The 17,221-nt window shown below is 36.1% G+C and overlaps 1 protein-coding gene across 2 annotated transcripts; it reads left to right on the forward strand.

Annotated features, from left to right (window-relative positions):
- The first annotated feature begins 9,800 nt into the window (after nt 1-9,800).
- LOC104593149 (putative calcium-binding protein At1g02270) lies at nt 9,801-16,902 on the forward strand. 2 transcript variants are annotated; one of them, XM_010252870.3, is made up of 11 exons: nt 9,801-10,132; nt 10,541-10,699; nt 10,832-10,936; nt 11,051-11,156; nt 12,102-12,322; nt 12,425-12,501; nt 12,599-12,713; nt 12,821-12,946; nt 15,526-15,636; nt 15,724-15,831; nt 16,555-16,902. In XM_010252870.3, the coding sequence occupies exons 1-11, from the start codon at nt 10,130-10,132 to the stop codon at nt 16,792-16,794; spliced, it is 1,371 nt and encodes a 456-aa protein (XP_010251172.1). In that variant the 5' UTR covers nt 9,801-10,129; the 3' UTR covers nt 16,795-16,902. The 2 variants fall into 2 exon arrangements, with proteins under 2 accessions (XP_010251172.1, XP_010251179.1); XM_010252877.3 differs by having other exon boundaries at nt 9,868-10,132; nt 16,558-16,902.
- Nucleotides 16,903-17,221: the final 319 nt, after the last annotated feature.

Genomic DNA, 17,221 nt, shown 5'->3' on the forward strand with positions numbered 1-17,221 from the left:
ACGACAACTCGCCTATATAAGGGCATTACCTCCAACCTTAGAAGGTACGCATGATTTAGCTTTTATACTCTTATATTTACAAGCAAACCAACTCGCTACAATACTCTTCGCTAACTTAAGCATCGGAGTACTCTAGGTAAAGCACCTTGAGACCTCTGATATTATTCTTCTTGTAGTTCAACTAGCTACATGTTAGTTTGACGCCTGAACTACCTTCTAGTACGATACCCCCCTCCCATACGCATCAATTCCCCCTCACTTGTCACTGTTCCTAACTGCATGGTGAAGTTAAAATTTATTCGCTTGGGGTATGTGAAGATTCTCTGTTCTTCCATTCATTTGCTAGCTTCTGAAGCTTTTTTACTTCTTTGGTATTGAGAACCTATGTACTAAAACATACTTATTATTGTCTGGAAAAAGAGGATTTTCTCCTTACAAAGGGCATCTCGCACCACTTAGAGCTAGTTGCACATGGGTAACTTCTCCATACTAATCATTCATAGAGAGATGTTCCCAATGAATGGCTACAATGTATTGTGAGGTTGGTGTGAGGCACACTCTATGAGGAGCAAATCCAAATTCCTAAAAACCTAAGTAAAAAATTCAAAGTTTAAGACAAAGTTGGTTTAGGAGACAGGATTTGTGGCCAATAAAAAAGTAAGTTAATAGCATGCTAGCAACACAGCATCCAGTGTGAGTCGGTATCAACTTGGGATCTGCTATCCACAATTCCACACTACCCCCAAGACACTACAGTGGCACATTGGGAACATCTCTCCATGAATAACAACATACAAGTGAAGGAGATGTTGTTGACTTAGGATTCCAATGTCTTGTGGGTAGGTGTGGGTAGATCTGAGCACATTGGAAATATCTATATTTATATTAACTTAAAAATAATTTTAACTATTATAATATTATTAGTCAATTAGTGTTATAATATTTTAAAATTATAATTTCAGTAAGCTCAAAATGCTATATTATTATATATTTTTTGTGTAACAAGTCCTATTATTACATTTATGAGTATATACAAATATATGTGAAATATAGGCTTCCTATTATTCTATCAACTCCTTTAATAATAGTCGATATTTGGAAAATCAAAAAATGAAAAATAAAAGTTAACTTATTGTATTATGGGTTTCCATTATTTTTAGTTAGGATCACAAAAATAAAAATTTAATCAAAAGTTAATTAATTAAGTTAAAGTAATTTGAAGTAGGTAGCATAATGAGTTTGTTGACCCTTGTGAGTTGTGGGTAAAGATCCGAATTGATCACCTTGTTCACCCGTTTAACCCTATATAATCATATTTTGTACCTGATTTAGGAAATACAAAACCTGCTTAATTTTCTAGTTTCAATTATCATGGGCAGAGAACTGTCCCATGGCCATTGGCCCATTGATGAGTTGTTTGGTATTGAAGCTCAATAAAATGTGGAACATTTTAATTTACCAAGCTTGCCTGGCTGTCATGGAGTGGCAGAAACGAAATTAAGTGGAGATCGTAGATGCTTTTGTCAAACGAAATTTTTTATAAAATACCTTTAGAATTTATTGCAAGACTTTATATAAATAATTGCATTTGTGACTTGAATTGATCTATGAACTATGTTTCAAACAAATGTTTTGTTATCATTGTGGTGTGGATCGAAATGAACTCAACCATAGTATTTTCAAATTAACCACACTATGTAACGATCCCTTAATTGGTTGTGGATAATAGTTGCATTATTGTTTTTCTAAAATAAAAAAAAAAACCACAAATTTTTTAATAAAAAACAAAAAAAAGAAAAAATTTAAAAGGGGCATGGAGGATGAAGAGAATTCCTAACGTGGATAATAATAGATTTGAGCGAGAGTAAATTCTTTAATATACTAGGACAAAAAAAATGGTAGGGAATTATTGATTTTTTTTTTTTTTTGATAGAAACCAAGAGGGGTTACACAAGACGGGGGGTAGCGCATTCCATTAAATCAGACTTACAAATACAAGCTAGATTCTAAGAAAGATCACTAAAATTGAGACTTACAGTACTCTGTAAAGACGAAAAGGCATGATTGGCAAGCCAGTCTGCTGCTTGATTAGCTTCCCGATAGACATGATTGTAGACTAAGTCTTCGTTTGCTCGACTCTTCAAATCCAAACACTCTTCAATGATGTTCCAAAGGTTCCAGGGGGGTCGATGAGTCATTTCATATAAGAAATCGTGATCAAGGAGTCCCTTTCAATGATGATGGAATGGTTTGGGAAATTCATTGCCAAGTTGTGGGCCTCCCACGCAGCCCAAGCTTCCGCCAAGTTGAATTGGTTGAATGGGTGGATAAAATTGTTGTTAAAATAAATTTCTTACTTTTCTTTTTCTATTGTTCTCATACCAATCAATCACTATTTACCGGAAAAATCTGTGATGCCAGAAAGGTGGCAAAGTGTCATAGAACACTATTTAATCTGAAAAGTATGACAGACCCAATACAGGTTTCTATACACCAATGCCTGCTTGTAAATTGACATCAATTCCGAGATGACACCTACCCCAATTTTACTTTGGGCCTAAAAATTCTGACCCTGTGCTGAACCGTAAGTCTCCTTCCATCATACGGGTGAAAAATTCCGTATAGCTGAGGCATGAATAAACCTCACTCACCGATCAACAGGAACAAGGCGGGATCTCAAATTTACATCTTGTTATGAGATGTGCAGCTGTGGCATCTCGTGGATAGCAGATCCGGACTCGGGACTCGTAGAATACCCTCAAAGCTCAAATTGGCCCTTGTGATTATTAATAAAATCGCCCATGGGCCATGGCGGGTTGGGCCGCTGGGAGTGGGCCTCGCTTTTGACTTACATCACTGATTACACCTAATGACCTAATAGGCTAATAACCGTTTTTCTCCAAATCTGCAGGAAAAATAACAGAGTGGCACTATCTTTTTTCTTTTTTTTTTTTTTTCAAAAAGCAATCACACAGTACAGTACTAAGATTCTAAATCTGTCACATTCTTCGGTTATTGTAGTATTTTTGTATGTACGAGGGCGAGTGGGAAGTAGACTGCAGAGAAACAAGAGGCGGAAACCCATAGATTGAAAATAGGCACGTCTCTTATTTCATTTGTGAGTTTCGCTTTTTCGGTTTTTCCAAGTTGGAGGCTGGTACTCTGGTAGTGGTGGTTTGTAATTATAGTTACATCAGGTTTGGTATGAGATTAAACTAGTTGAAGTTGATGCTTCTCCTCCTGAGTCCTCTGAGTCCTGATTCCGGGGCCTCCACAATAAATGTGATTTGGCTACCGCCTTTCTCACTTTTTTAACCATTTTCTTTACATTATGCATAGGCCACGTGTCAAAGCTTCAAACCACATACCACAATTCCAAGATAATGGTGCCATACACTGCCTACTTTCTTTTGTCATTAAGGAATTATCGAATTAGGATAACACACATGAAGACCTATAACAAAAGGACAAAATATCACTGTTGAACAAACTCAATGCTCAGTCTGAATATTGAATTAATTGGTGTATCATATCCACCATTCCTGCCTACTTGGTCCGCTCAAGGCTCTAACTCCAATTGATGAGTGATGCTGATGCCACACAACCGCAACCGCAAGTTTTGGAGGGGATTCCCGTTTTTCTGCTACCTTCAGAACCCAATCATGGGTCTCTAACATATCTCATGGTTCGAGCCTTAACCATCCTTCTCGAAAATATTGTAAGGGCATCAACCTACGTAGTATTGTGGATTAACAATTGTGATAAGATCAATCGGGTTAGAACAATTGAATTTGTGTCAATTTGGCCCATTAAAAAAGTGTTGAATATTTCAATATAATAATAAAATTAATGTATGAATATTCTAAAAATTAAGAAAGCATTATTAAATAAGAAATAAGCATGAGAATATTCTAGAAATAAATCTAGGTAAACAAAAAAATAAATATATGATTCAAACAAGAAAAGGGTAAACATGGAAATAACAAATTAATAAGATGATTCTATATAGATAATTAATCACATGTGTGAAAAGAACATTTTAGAGTAAAAGGATAAAATAGGGAGAAAAAACATAATTTAAAAAACTTTTGGAATATGTACCCAGAAATGGAATTGTTTTAGTCACCGGTTTCCAGGTCAGCAGTTCAACCGTCTGGGTCGAACGGTTTAGATGATTTGCAACTTTACACTAGGGCAAATATTTATGTTTATATGAGAAAGGAAAATGGAGAAGAAACTGTTGTCGCCTTAGAAAAAAAAAAAAAAAAAAAGAAAGAAGAAAAGAAAGAAAGAAAAGAAGGAGAAAAGAAAAAAAAATAATAAGAAGAGAAAGGAAAAGAAGGAGGGAAGGAGGGTAGAAAAAGGAGGAGGGAAGGAGGGAAGAAGAAGGAAGAGGGGGAGGATGATTGAATGCTCACCGGTGACAATAATGGCGATGACAATAGCAAGGCGGCGACATTTCACTCTACAACGTCTGTACTATAGTCTTCTTCTTCTTCTTCTCTCTCTTTGTCCTAGATCTTAGATATGAGTTTGTGTCTTAAACTGGATCTCAGATCTGAGGTTTGTGTTTCTCTCCTCTTGCAACATTTTTAAACTGTGAACCGGTGTCCGAGTCAAACGAATTGATGGTTCGACCACCCGGGTCATTGGTTTCCTGATGGAGTCAGCAGTTTTTGACCCAAGAACGGGTTAGGGGTGAAATGGACCTTGTTGCTTGGATAGTTTTCGGGCCAAACGGTCTGACCATCCAAATCAACGACGGTCGAAAAACATTGCCAAAACCTATAAATAGATGATTTTTGTCCATTTTAAGAGGCTTTGAAACCACTCTTACCCCATCACCTTGATTTCAATCCGTTCCATCTTTATCTCCTTCTTACATACCAATCATTTCTCATCTTCCCACACAACATCTGCAATTTTGTTCCACTTCTCACTAGAACTTACAATTTCAGTGAACTACATTGGTCTGATCCCTCGTCGGAGGGTATGTAGGCAGTCCCTTCGAGGGTCCAACCACTTGTTTCTCCCCCCATCCCCCTTTTTCCCCTTTTCGATTTAGCCAATTCCTTCGGACCTTGAGGTAAGACCACCTCACATCATAGGCCTTACATATTGATTTTGGATTAATAATAAAGGGAGACTGGTATTTATCATTTTTGTGTTTTTCAAATTCATAGAAAGTTGTAAAACAATGCAATGCTTAAGAACTAATTTGTTATGTTAAATTAGGATTCGACTATGATATAGAAAAAAGATGATATCCGAAAAAACAATTGATCAATAAACCGGAATCATAAATGTGGTAACAAAGTGTTATTTATCAAAATTCATGGGTGGGTTTTGATTGGTTAAAACTCTTTCCATACCTATCTTTCCTCCATTATAGATTTTTCCGTTAAATTATAAACGATTAAAACACCACAACCTAATCTAATTTAAGGGTGTCAATGGACCGGTTTTGGACTGGACCCTGTCCAATCCAAAATCAATTTGGACGGATTGGATGGACCAAAAAAACATAGTGGATTGGATCAATTCGGTCCAAAATATTTATTAGATTGGACTTGACCTGGTCCGTCCGTAATAAGTTGATATTGAATTTGGTTGGATTAAGCCAATATCTGGTCCATTGATATAAGATAAGAATATAGGTGTCAATGAACCGAGTTTGGGTTGAAACCAATCTAAATCAAAATGAATTTGAACAATTTGGATGGTCCGAACATTGAATTGGACCGATCCAAAATGGCCCAAATTATTCATTGGATTGGATTGGACCTGATCCATTTGTAATATATTGGACTGAATCGGATTGGATCAAATCCAGTCTAATCGACACCCCTAGTCTAATTCAATTCGATGCATACACGAGTGAAACACCCCTAACCCCCCACAGGCTTGGAAGCATAAGGTATAGTGTATCTTCCTCTAATGGATCTCTATCAATAAGGATAGCAATTAACTTATAAGTTGAATTTCACTTCTTTTTTCAAACAATGTGAGAAAAGATAATTTAACATGCATGCTTCAAACGATTGGAATAAGAGGAAAAAAAAACAAAAGACAAAAATACAAAAGCTTTTTACACCAATAAAACCATGATGACGTTAGTTATATTCATAAGTTACTGTCCCGGGGTCCAAGATGTTTTGTAATCGGTATGATCAAATCAACATGAAGGGCATCTGGATAAAGATTTCTGTTCAAAATTGCATATATTTCCAATGCAACCGTTTAACAGCTAGCAGAGCGTCAGCCTGCGTTTAGGGGTGGCGTCGGCGTCTACTCCGGGGCCAGGCTCCAGCTCCCTCCCTTAATACTTATTTGGTTTTATGGCATCATGCTTTTTAGCAAACTACCAAGACACGGAAAGACAAACAGAAACCACACACCGACACGCCCAACCAACCTCCCGTGTCCATCAGCCTTACCCATACACGTTTCAATTCCTTTCTTTCTTCTTCTTCATTACCTATTTTTACTACCTACAACCAACAATCAACAAACCCAAACCAAAACAATGTTTAGCTTTGTTTATTTCAAATAATAAATAAAGAAAAAAACACAAGTCAGCGATCTTCCAAACCTTCTCTCTCTCTCTATATGTATACTCTGGAGTTTGGATGAAAACTGGGATTGCCCCTCGTCAAATTAACCGAATCCCATTGTATGACAGTGTCATCTAATCACACGAATGCACTTGGATATAATTAATACATTAATTTATTTTTTATACTTAAATTTACCTTATATTTTTTTTTCACGTAGAAAAATATTCCAATATACCAATTCAAAAAGAAAAAAAAAAAAAAAACAAAACTTATCATCATAAGACCACAAGATTGTAAAAGAACTATTTGTAATATTTATTTCCTTTTACTTTTTAATAATAATAATAACTATTACTACTACTACTACAACAATTAAATTTTATTTTTATTGGCTTTAGATGCGATACAGGTCAATAACATGAATATTATATCATGCACAGGACACTTTTCCAGCTATTGGTTATACATTGACCCCAGACATTTCATTATAAATTTAGATTTAGGTAATCCGCCAAATCGTAGTGCCTAATACCCTAATTTATATTTAACTGGTGCCTCTCTAAATTAGAAAGAGAATTGGTTCTTTTAAGGGATGAAGGTTTAAGTGGACCCACAATTTATTCGTTATAATAAAATAAAAGCAGTATATTAAAGAGCATTATGCTGTATGCAATTGCCATGCATCATTCCCATCATCACCATAATAATTAATTGTTCATAAGGCTTATTTATATTTGAAAGGAAAGTGTAAAATTTTGTATTTTATATGTATTTATATCATACATATTTGTAAAATTTTGTTCTTTTTTCGAGTTTCTAAATCATCTTATTAACCACAAAAACTTAACGACTACCGTCAAGGCGTCAACCTTATTATTTATAATTCATAGATAAAACCAGTAGATATATATATATATATTAATGCGTGGAACATTTGTCTGTCTGGCTGACATGATAGAAATGTCGTCGTCCTCTCAAGTCTCACCTCATATGATAGTTTGTTAATGCATCTATACAAAGAAAATAGTCCCACTGTCCATCACCGCCACAAACTTCTTTACAGTTGACATTGCAGAGGATCCCCTGAACGAGCGTGTCCGCGCCATCTGTTAAAAAAAACAACATATATAGTACTATGTATTTGAAATTGTACATTAGTATTATATATTTTAAGCCAGTTTCATTTTAATACCCAAATTTTAAAATATCTCATTATAATATCTGATTTTTTAAAGGAAACAAATATCCTTTCAGTTTTGAATAGGGAAGAGAACCATCATTTTGAAGAATGGTTTTAAAAAACGACTCGCAATTGGACACCGGTTTCTGGGTTGACAGTTCGATCATTCGGTTTTAATAAAATTTAAAAAATATAAAATATAATAAAAAATAAAAAATGGCTAAAAATTATTGAACGGGTCGACGGATTGATGGTTTAACCGCCCATATCAATGGATTATTGACTAATTCAATAATTTTTTTTTTCCAATAACTAGGTTTGGGGTAAAATAGAACCGGTTGCTTGAACGATTCCTGGGCTGAACAGTCTGACTGTCCAAGTTAATCGAAGTTCGAAAACCATATTTTTAAATGCCCAAAATAGTCACGTTCAAATATGTGTGGGCACCAATGTTCACTTTATGTCCTAAAAAAACATCATCAAAAGAAGCTAATAAAAATGAGGGATTTAGACTACTATCCTAATCCTCTTTTTAGTTACACAATCATTAACAAAAAGAGGTTTAGACTTTAGACCGCTATTTATCGTTGGAAAAAAAAAATGAATAACTCTTGCCATCAAGATAAAATGGTTTAAAAAATATTAAAAGGATAATTTTGATATTTTTGAAATATTTAAGTTACATATGACATTCTGACCAATTAATGACCATGGATATTGATATGGCCAAAACCAACCAATAGTCATGCTGGGGTAAAATTGTTAAGCAACATGTGGTCGAGTTGATTAGAACATTAATGTCATGCAGGTTTATTGCCTACCACGTGCATACAACATGTACACAACATGTCAATCAAGGGCACGGCAAGTGGATCGAGCTTTGACCACGTGTGAGATATATTGTCTTTTAGATGAAGCCCCTCTTTCATATAAATAGGTGAGCCCCCATTCATTTGGGACATGCAATATTGCATTATGCTACTATGTACAAGACATGCTAGACACCTTCTCCAGCTCTCCATAAGAGCTCTCACCTCATCTCACTAAGTTCCTTGGCTCACCTTCTCTTCCCTTGGAATATCACTTGGGGCCTTTAACGTCTTTCTTTGGTTACATACCTCTCTTAGCAGCTATGGTGCCAAGTCGAAGTGACACTTCGAGCCAAGATCTCTCTTAACAGAAGTGGTCTCGAGCCGAGGCAACACTCTATTCCAACAACTTTTCATCTTCATCCATGTGCCCAATTTTAATCAACACTATAGGTGGGGGTGGATTCGAGCCGAGCCGAATAGTATGAGGCTCGAGCTCGGCTCGAGACTATTCTACAAGGCTCGAGCTTGAGCTCGGCTTGAGACTATTCTACAAGGCTCAAGTAAAAAATTCATAAGCTCGAGTTCGATTTTGAATGAAAATATTTTATAAAAATAAAAAATTATATATATAAATATTTGATATAATAATTAATAATTATAATATTTTTATTATATATATTATTTTCTATAATATATATATATATATATATATATATATATATATATATATATATCTGACTCGCGAGCCTCATGAACCGAGCTTTAATAGGCTCGAGCTCGGCTTATTTCATAATCAAGCCAGTGAATTAGGCTTAAACTCAAACTCGATCTCAATTGAAACCGAACCGAACTGAACTGGAACAACTCTTAAAAAACTCAACTCGTTGCAACCCTTAACCATAGGTAATAAATTAATAATTTTTAAAAATTCAAATACTAAATTGAAATTAACCCAAAATACAATATACTAATATAAAATTTACCCAAAAATAAATATAGTTGCTAGGGGCCCGGTGACGTTGTAGTGGAGCCACAGCAATACATCGAAAATAACAATCGAAGGCCATGATTTTTGGTTTTAGCCCTACGCTAAGGCCATGCCGTAGCAAAAGAGAACTCCTTGGGAAACAGGCAAGAGACGGCGTAAACCTTGACGTAGCACACGCTACCCCACACTTTCCATTCCCCCTCATTTATCGTCGCCGTCGTCACCGTCGTTTCAATAAATTAACAAAGCACCAATAAACAAACAGCGCAAACGCCTCTCTCTCTCTCTCTCTCTTTCCTTCTCAAATATCAAAATCTCTTGAACAGATACAGTCTCAGAAACAACAGCAGCAAAAACTAAACCATTGGCTGTTTAGTTAAATGCCCGTCCCTCTTTTCATCAATAATAACTCGCTTTTAAATTTTAATCCCCCTTTCTTATTGCGTATATATATCCGAAAAATCTCAAACTTCCAGAGCCCATCAATTTGCAATTTCTCCCCTCTGAAATCTGAATCCTTTCTTCCTTCTCTTGCGTTCCCATCAATAACTACAACGGCAACCGCAACAACGGCAATAACAAAAGCACTGAGATGGTAAATGATTCCCCTTCCTTCTCGCTCATTACCATCATTCTTCACCTTTATTCCTCTTCTTCTGCTTCGTCTTGTCTACCAGAATCTACAACATTTTACTCATTTCCTCAGGTTTTCATGAATGCCCATTGTTCTCTTCATTTATTAATGACTTCATCTCCAGAGCTTCTTGCCCTTCCTCGTTCGTTTTCTCATCTGTACCCCGAATCGTGATGTTTACTTCTTTGTTCGTTACTTATTTTTTCCAATTCCTATTTGCAACCCCTCTGATTTTTTTTTTCTTCATCTTCGTACTTATCTCTTTACTTCATTTTTTTGGATTTCAGAACAATGGAGGATTTTTCCTTCTCCCTCTTTCTGACGTTCGTTCGCTCTTCTTACCCTTTTTTTTGTGGTTAAAAAAATCAGGTACTTGGTTCAAATTTTGTGAAGAGTTCGACTGGACACGACAGTAAACTTAATGGAAGGATTTCAAGAACCGGTAGCTATGCGTCCATGACTGAACCCTGCATCTCCTGCACCACTTTCAATATCCTGGCTCCTATCTACAAAAGACTCGACAAGGAGGTACACTAAAATTTCTATATCTTATTTAAAGGAAAGCTGTAGAATAGGAACAGATAGAAGTCTATAATTTCTTCACAATTTGTGACTTTTGACTCGATTTTAATATTATTTTTTGAAAAAAAAAACCCACAGAATCAGAGCAGTCGTGAAAGCGAGTACCGGGCATACTGGCTTAGCAGAAACCAGAGTATATTGGATTGGTTGTTGTACGAGAGATCTTCCATTATCTGTCTTCAGGTTAGCAACTGGGTTCGCGTGTCCTTTTAGTTTTTTATTTTTTTTCCTGTTATTTCAACTCTTTTTCGTGAAATATGCTCAACTTTTGGTTCTGGGATTTGGTCTGCACCGTAGGAGTTCTGGGTTGGAAACGAAGAACTCGTCAATATGTATGAGAAGAGTCTTGGTGATGCTGGTTATATCAATTTTAAGCTTGCTCGGACAAACAATCGCGGAGATGGTATGCCATTACCCCTTGCGCTTTCTATTTCCTTCTCTTTTTATAGATACTTGGATCATCTTTTTAATTTTTATGCCTTTTCCATCAGTTCTATTTCTGTTCATCTTTCCATTCCATTTTTGAATTTGATTTTTTTCCAGAATAGAATTTTGAGGATTTGTTTTAGATATAGCACCTTTTCCTTTTAGTCAATTAAAACTTGTTTTACTTATTGCACTGAAATTTGGAAAGGTCTTGCGCTTTGCCGTGGGTGTGTGTGTGTTGGGGGGGTATGTATTTCAATTGTTTCAGACCAATTTCACTATCCTTGAGAAATCTATTAGAAGTGCAATCCCAATTGAAGTAGTCTTCCCATGTTCCTAGTTGGTAGTTTCTTGCTCAATTGGTTATCTGTATTCCATTGATGACGAGGGAAGAAACATTCAACTGTTTTCCATGACAGAAATTTTCAATGGTTTGTGAGCTTATTTCAGGCTCAAGTCACTTGGTCTTTTCTTTCAGGAAAGAAAGCAGTGGTGGCGGCATTGCACGTGTATGTACCAATTAAACTCATAGAGAGATTAGAGATTTACTATAGTTTTAGGAGGTCTACCATGACTTGTAGGCTGGTAATATGTTGATTTAATTTGAAAAATTAACTGAAGAGGATTCTATTACCATTTAGGCTCCACTTGCTTCAATGTAAAATGGATGGAATTTTTTTTCTAGGCTATCTGAGTTATATTTTTGCCCCTTTACAATGAAAATTATGTTTTCCTTGACAAATTTATCAAAACTAAGTAAGAGTGGAAACAAAGTTTTTTTTCTGTAACAGGGGTAGAAACGTTAGCTAAAATATTTCAGTTGGAAAAGAATTTGTCCATTCTATGGATATATAAAGTTGGCTTTAGTACTTAGTCAACCTCTTGTGAGTATTATTAATTGTTCTTTATCTGTTTTATGTAGGTCTACTAACTGCTGTACATATGGACTACTTTAGGGTTCTAAACTATCGAGAATTGCTCTTTAATGACTTTGGAGATCGTGTTGCTCAGTTGTTACATGTTAAATCTGTTATTCCCTTTTCACAAAGTTGGAACAGCGATATTCAGCAAGAAATTCTAATTGTGAATACCCATTTGCTATTTCCTCATGATTCTAGCCTGTCTATTGCACGACTGAATCAGGTATTTCACATTTACATAATTTTCTTGGTGCTCAATTCTCTTTCGTACTCTCTATACCATCAACTGTTTCTTAGATCAGTATGCTGCATGCTCTTGGAATAGGTCTACAAAATTCTGCAATATGTGGAATCATATCAGAAAGAAAACAACCTTATCTCCATGCCCATCATATTGTGTGGGTGAGTGTTCAACTACCTCCCACTTGACATCTCTAAGGCATATCTTGCAACACTGGTTTTCTTATTCTCTCCTGTTTTTGCTTATTAATTTTTGCAGTGACTGGAATGGAAGCAAGCGAGGGCATGTCTACAAGTTCCTTAGGTCCCAGGGCTTTGTATCATCATATGATACTGCTCATCAGTATACAGACAGTGATGCAGATGCGCATAAGGTCATTATTTTTGGCTTTGCATTGAAGATGTTACTGCAGAACTTTACAGACATATTGTGCCACTGGATATTAATTATGCATGCTCATGTCTCTATTTTTTGCTGCAGTGGGTTAGCCACCGCAATCATCGAGGGAACATCTGTGGTGTAGATTTTATATGGCTTCTTAATCCTAATACACATCGAAAACCATTAAAGACAAGTTGGAGTGAAGCAGTGCTTGGCATCATCAAGGTAAGCAATTTATTTTGGTTATATGCATATTCTTATCATGTATTCACTATCTCCGTGTTTCTTGAATGCTTATTAATATTGTAACCATTTAAAACTGGCATGTAATATATTTGATGACTAATACTGAACTTTTCTATATCAAGAAAAAAACCTGAAAATTGCTGTTTCTTGAAACATATTTTTATGAAAAAGATTGATTTTTGTTTTTGGTTATGTTTGTGGGACTTGATAAGAAGACCAGGTTCATGAGCCCATAGTTCCATGTGCATATGAGTGCATTAATAGACACATAGAAACATATCAAAATGCAAACAATTGGTTTTTATTTATTTTTGAAATAGGTAAGGTATAATTTATTAGAATTTAGAAGAAAAGCAGCATACAAGAAGTATACAAAAGGAAAGAGGCCAAAATCGATACAGGCCTTGCATAGAAGATGGGAAGACCAACAAAATGCCCAAGCCTAAAAAGGCCAAAACCAACCCAACGGGACCAAAACCTCAAGGCAAAGCACTACAAAACAACAAACCACCCCATCTGAGTAGACCTGTTCATGGGCCGGGCTCGGGCTTGGCTTTTGTCAAAATTCTAATGGGCCCGGCTCGAAGCCCGAGCCTGAGACAGTGTAAAGTTGGGCCAAGGCCTGGCCCGTGAACAGGTCTACACCTGAGCTAGGATAGAAAGGCCAAAACTAAGAAAAACTACAAAAAACATTTAACCTCTTCCTCTCCTTCCTCTTCTGCCCCTTCCACATGTCTTATGTGACCCCCTAACAATTGTTTTTTTATTAGCTACCATACCTTTTTCCACATGTCTATCTTTGTTGTAAAATCTGAGGATCCAAAAATCAAGGATTTGCAACTCTAGGGGGGGGGGGAAGAGAATAAGGTACATAAAATGCAGTTTATGCATTTTGTTGTCAAGCTTATTACTGTGTTCAAGTGATGATTGTCTTCCTTATCTGTCGATATACACCAAGCATTGCCAAACCAGAGAAATTTTATGGAAAAAGCATAAGTGCATAGAGACGATTCAAGTGATATTGAGCATACAAACTATTTCAATAATCCACACAGTAGTCAATATACAGATGAATTCCCTATGAGCACCATATTGAGCAAGGTCGTTGCTAGTCTTTTAGCCTTTTAGGTCTGCCTAGTAACTAGTTCAAAGGCAAGTCTCATTTTGTGGGATGCCTCACCTGAACCTAGGAGTATCTCACCTTGCTTGCTATTGTGTTTTGATAAACTAGTCTTAAAATTATTGATAAAAAAAATAAACTAGTCTTAAAATCGATGCTTGAATAGGTAATATAATGTATCATAGGTTGGAGTTGTGATGTTTAGAGTTTAAAAAATTTAGTCTATGTAGGATTTCAACCTACAAGGCTATAATCATCACCATCCTAATCTAAGCCTTGTCCCAAGTATACGGGGTTGTCTGCATAAATTCTGTTTCGCCATTCCATTCTGTTCACTGTCACATCCATTGTTAAATTATGGGCGCTTAAATAATTTCTTATTACTTCCATCCAAGTCCTTTACAGTCTGCCCCTAGCTCCTCTAGCAACTTCAACTTGTAGCAGATCACTTTTTTATTACAGGTGCTCTAGATGGTCTTCTATGTACCTGACCAAACCATCTCAATCTACTTTCTCATTTTATCACCTACAAGAGCTACTCCCAGGTTCTTGTATGACTTCATTCCTAACCCCATCCTTTCTGGTTTTACTACTCATCCATCTAAGCATTTGCATTTTTTCCACACTCGTTTTTTGGGCATGTAGTTTCTTAACTGCTCAACACTATGCTCCATACAATATAGATGGCCTTACAATTGTTTTATAGAATTTTCTTTTTTATCCAAAGATCTATTCTCGCCTATCACATAAGACTTCGGATACACTCCATTTTGCCCATCCTTCTCTAGAATGATTTTTGAAATATTTCATTTATTTTAGAATGTACTGTGATAAGATTCCCCGTGTAATTCTCAGGGGTCTGATCCCTGTTTTTCTTTCTTTTTCTCCTTGTTCACCCTCTTGTGTACCCCTCTTTTTGTATTTTGTTTATTTTTTATTTTTCAAAAGTGGTGCCTCACTTTGTTTAGGTGTAGCCTCACCTTGGACTTTGTGCCCCAAGCTCTAGAAGTCCCTTTTTGCTTTTGGTCATGTTTCCCACTTTTTAAAACGCATGTTATTGCTCAGTATTGATACCCTATGAATTTAGAGGTTCATGGATCTCATAAAAAAACAACTCTTTAAAAGGTATAATCCCCCAATCAACCAAAATAAAAAAATGAATAAATGTTCAGAGGTGGTTGCTTTTTCAAACAATTAAATACAAGTATATAGAGGCAGAGAGCTATAATCTTACCTTTGTACATACTTACATATATACTGTTTTATATTCTCCATTTAAATTTCTTGCATATATACTGTTTTATATCCTCCATTACTTTAAGCCCATCCCTTTATTGGTTTTACCAACAGTATTTGAAGCATTCCGGCGTTACTACCATGCTTTCATGAACGTTGTATTGATTTTCTTTTTTTTATTCCTCCTATATTGTGGTTTCAGTATCAACTTTGTAAAGCTTCTCTTACAGAGAATGATGCATTTGCCTTTTTAAAGGCTGATAATAAGGGTGATTATATTACGTACCCAGGCTTTTATGACACACTACAACAGGTATGGTATATCCATTGAAGCCAGATTAACAGACTCAAATTTTACCAAGAAGATATAGACTTACTAACTAATGCGTAGTTGTAACAGCTAGGTTTAACTGGCTATTCCCATGGACTGAGTGTGCAAGAAACAAAGGACCTGTGGATCCAGGCAGATATAGATGGAAATGGTGTTGTTGATTATGAAGAATTTCAGGTAATTTTTTTTTTTTTTGTTCCAAGACTTTGTTGAAGTTTAAAATTGAAAGATGCCTTTTCTACAGTGTTACCTTGGTGATCTGCCAAGTATTCGGATGGCAACAGATGTCTGGCATGATCAAAGGCATAGAAACACAGCTGTAAATAAATATCAAGAAAAATTAGATATATTAAAATATGGTAAATAAAGAAGACCTCAAAAGTAAAATTGTTGGGACCATATTGTCCTTTTGCTTAGGGCACATTATCTGGGAGTGCTAAAGCCTAAATGCCAACAATCTTTTGTTGACCTAAGATCAGAGCATTATAAGAGTGCCATGCCAGGTCCCAAGAGTGGCTGGTCACTCGAGTCTCAAGATTGGCTGGTAACAAAATGGTTTTCAGTCCAATCCTACTCAAAATGGAAATCTCAGTACCAAGTTCTTGGCCTGATATGGCTGGTAGCAAGTGTCAAATGTTCTAGCATGTTCCATCACCAGTAGTCCTGAAGTCTGGTTTTTTTTTAATGTTGGCAAAGCATTTTCTGGGTTGGCTGTGTTCTATCATTGGTTCATATTATGTGTATTGGTAGACCCTGAACTTGCATGTGGAAACTGGAAAGCCATATAACATGGTGCATTGCAAGCTGTTGATCATAACAGTCACTGAATAGGAAGTCTTTTTGTACAAATATTATTTCAAAAGTGTTGATATATGAATTGATAATGGAATTGCATTGCAGCAGCGAATTTGGGATCCATGTTGGTCGGAGCAGACACAGGAAAATCTGTACGAGGCAAGAGAGAATGTTTTGAAGGGAACAGGAGAGCAAACCTTTGGTTTCAATGTGAAGAATGCGGTTCTTTTCCCTCCTGAAGTAGAGAAAGGAATGTGGCCCGAGAACTACTCCTTGTCGGATCATGCACGGCTCACCGTGGTTTTCTCACCAACAAGGATGCCTTGCTTTCACCCAATCTGCTAATTTTCCGCTGGGTGAATGACGGTGACCCTTCTTTTTTTATTTCTTCCTTTGTAAAGACGTTAACAAAGAGCATGAAGGAAAAAAGAAAAATATGTAAAGGTTGAGAAATCTTCTACTTTTGTCTGGTGTTAAGAAGCGAATTACGTGCCACGGCCAAACAAGATTGCACAGTAGGGTAGTTTCAGTTTGAAACTGTAGAAGAATATATAAAAATATGTACGCTGGGGAGGAGGGCCGAGGTAAAAGCCAGTGGTCAACAAAGAGTCTTGACATTGCAAATGAATCAGAATTGAAATCGGAATGGTTTATTATCATTTGATTCAGACAAAAATCGGAGTCGAAATTGGAATAAACTGGAATGGGATTTCATTCAAATGGAAGAATACCATTCCAGTAAGAATGAGAGTGAGATTCTGATTCTGTCTAA

Source organism: Nelumbo nucifera, chromosome 3 (genome assembly GCF_055504915.1).
Source record: "Nelumbo nucifera cultivar China Antique chromosome 3, China Antique-T2T, whole genome shotgun sequence".
NCBI lineage: Eukaryota > Viridiplantae > Streptophyta > Magnoliopsida > Proteales > Nelumbonaceae > Nelumbo > Nelumbo nucifera.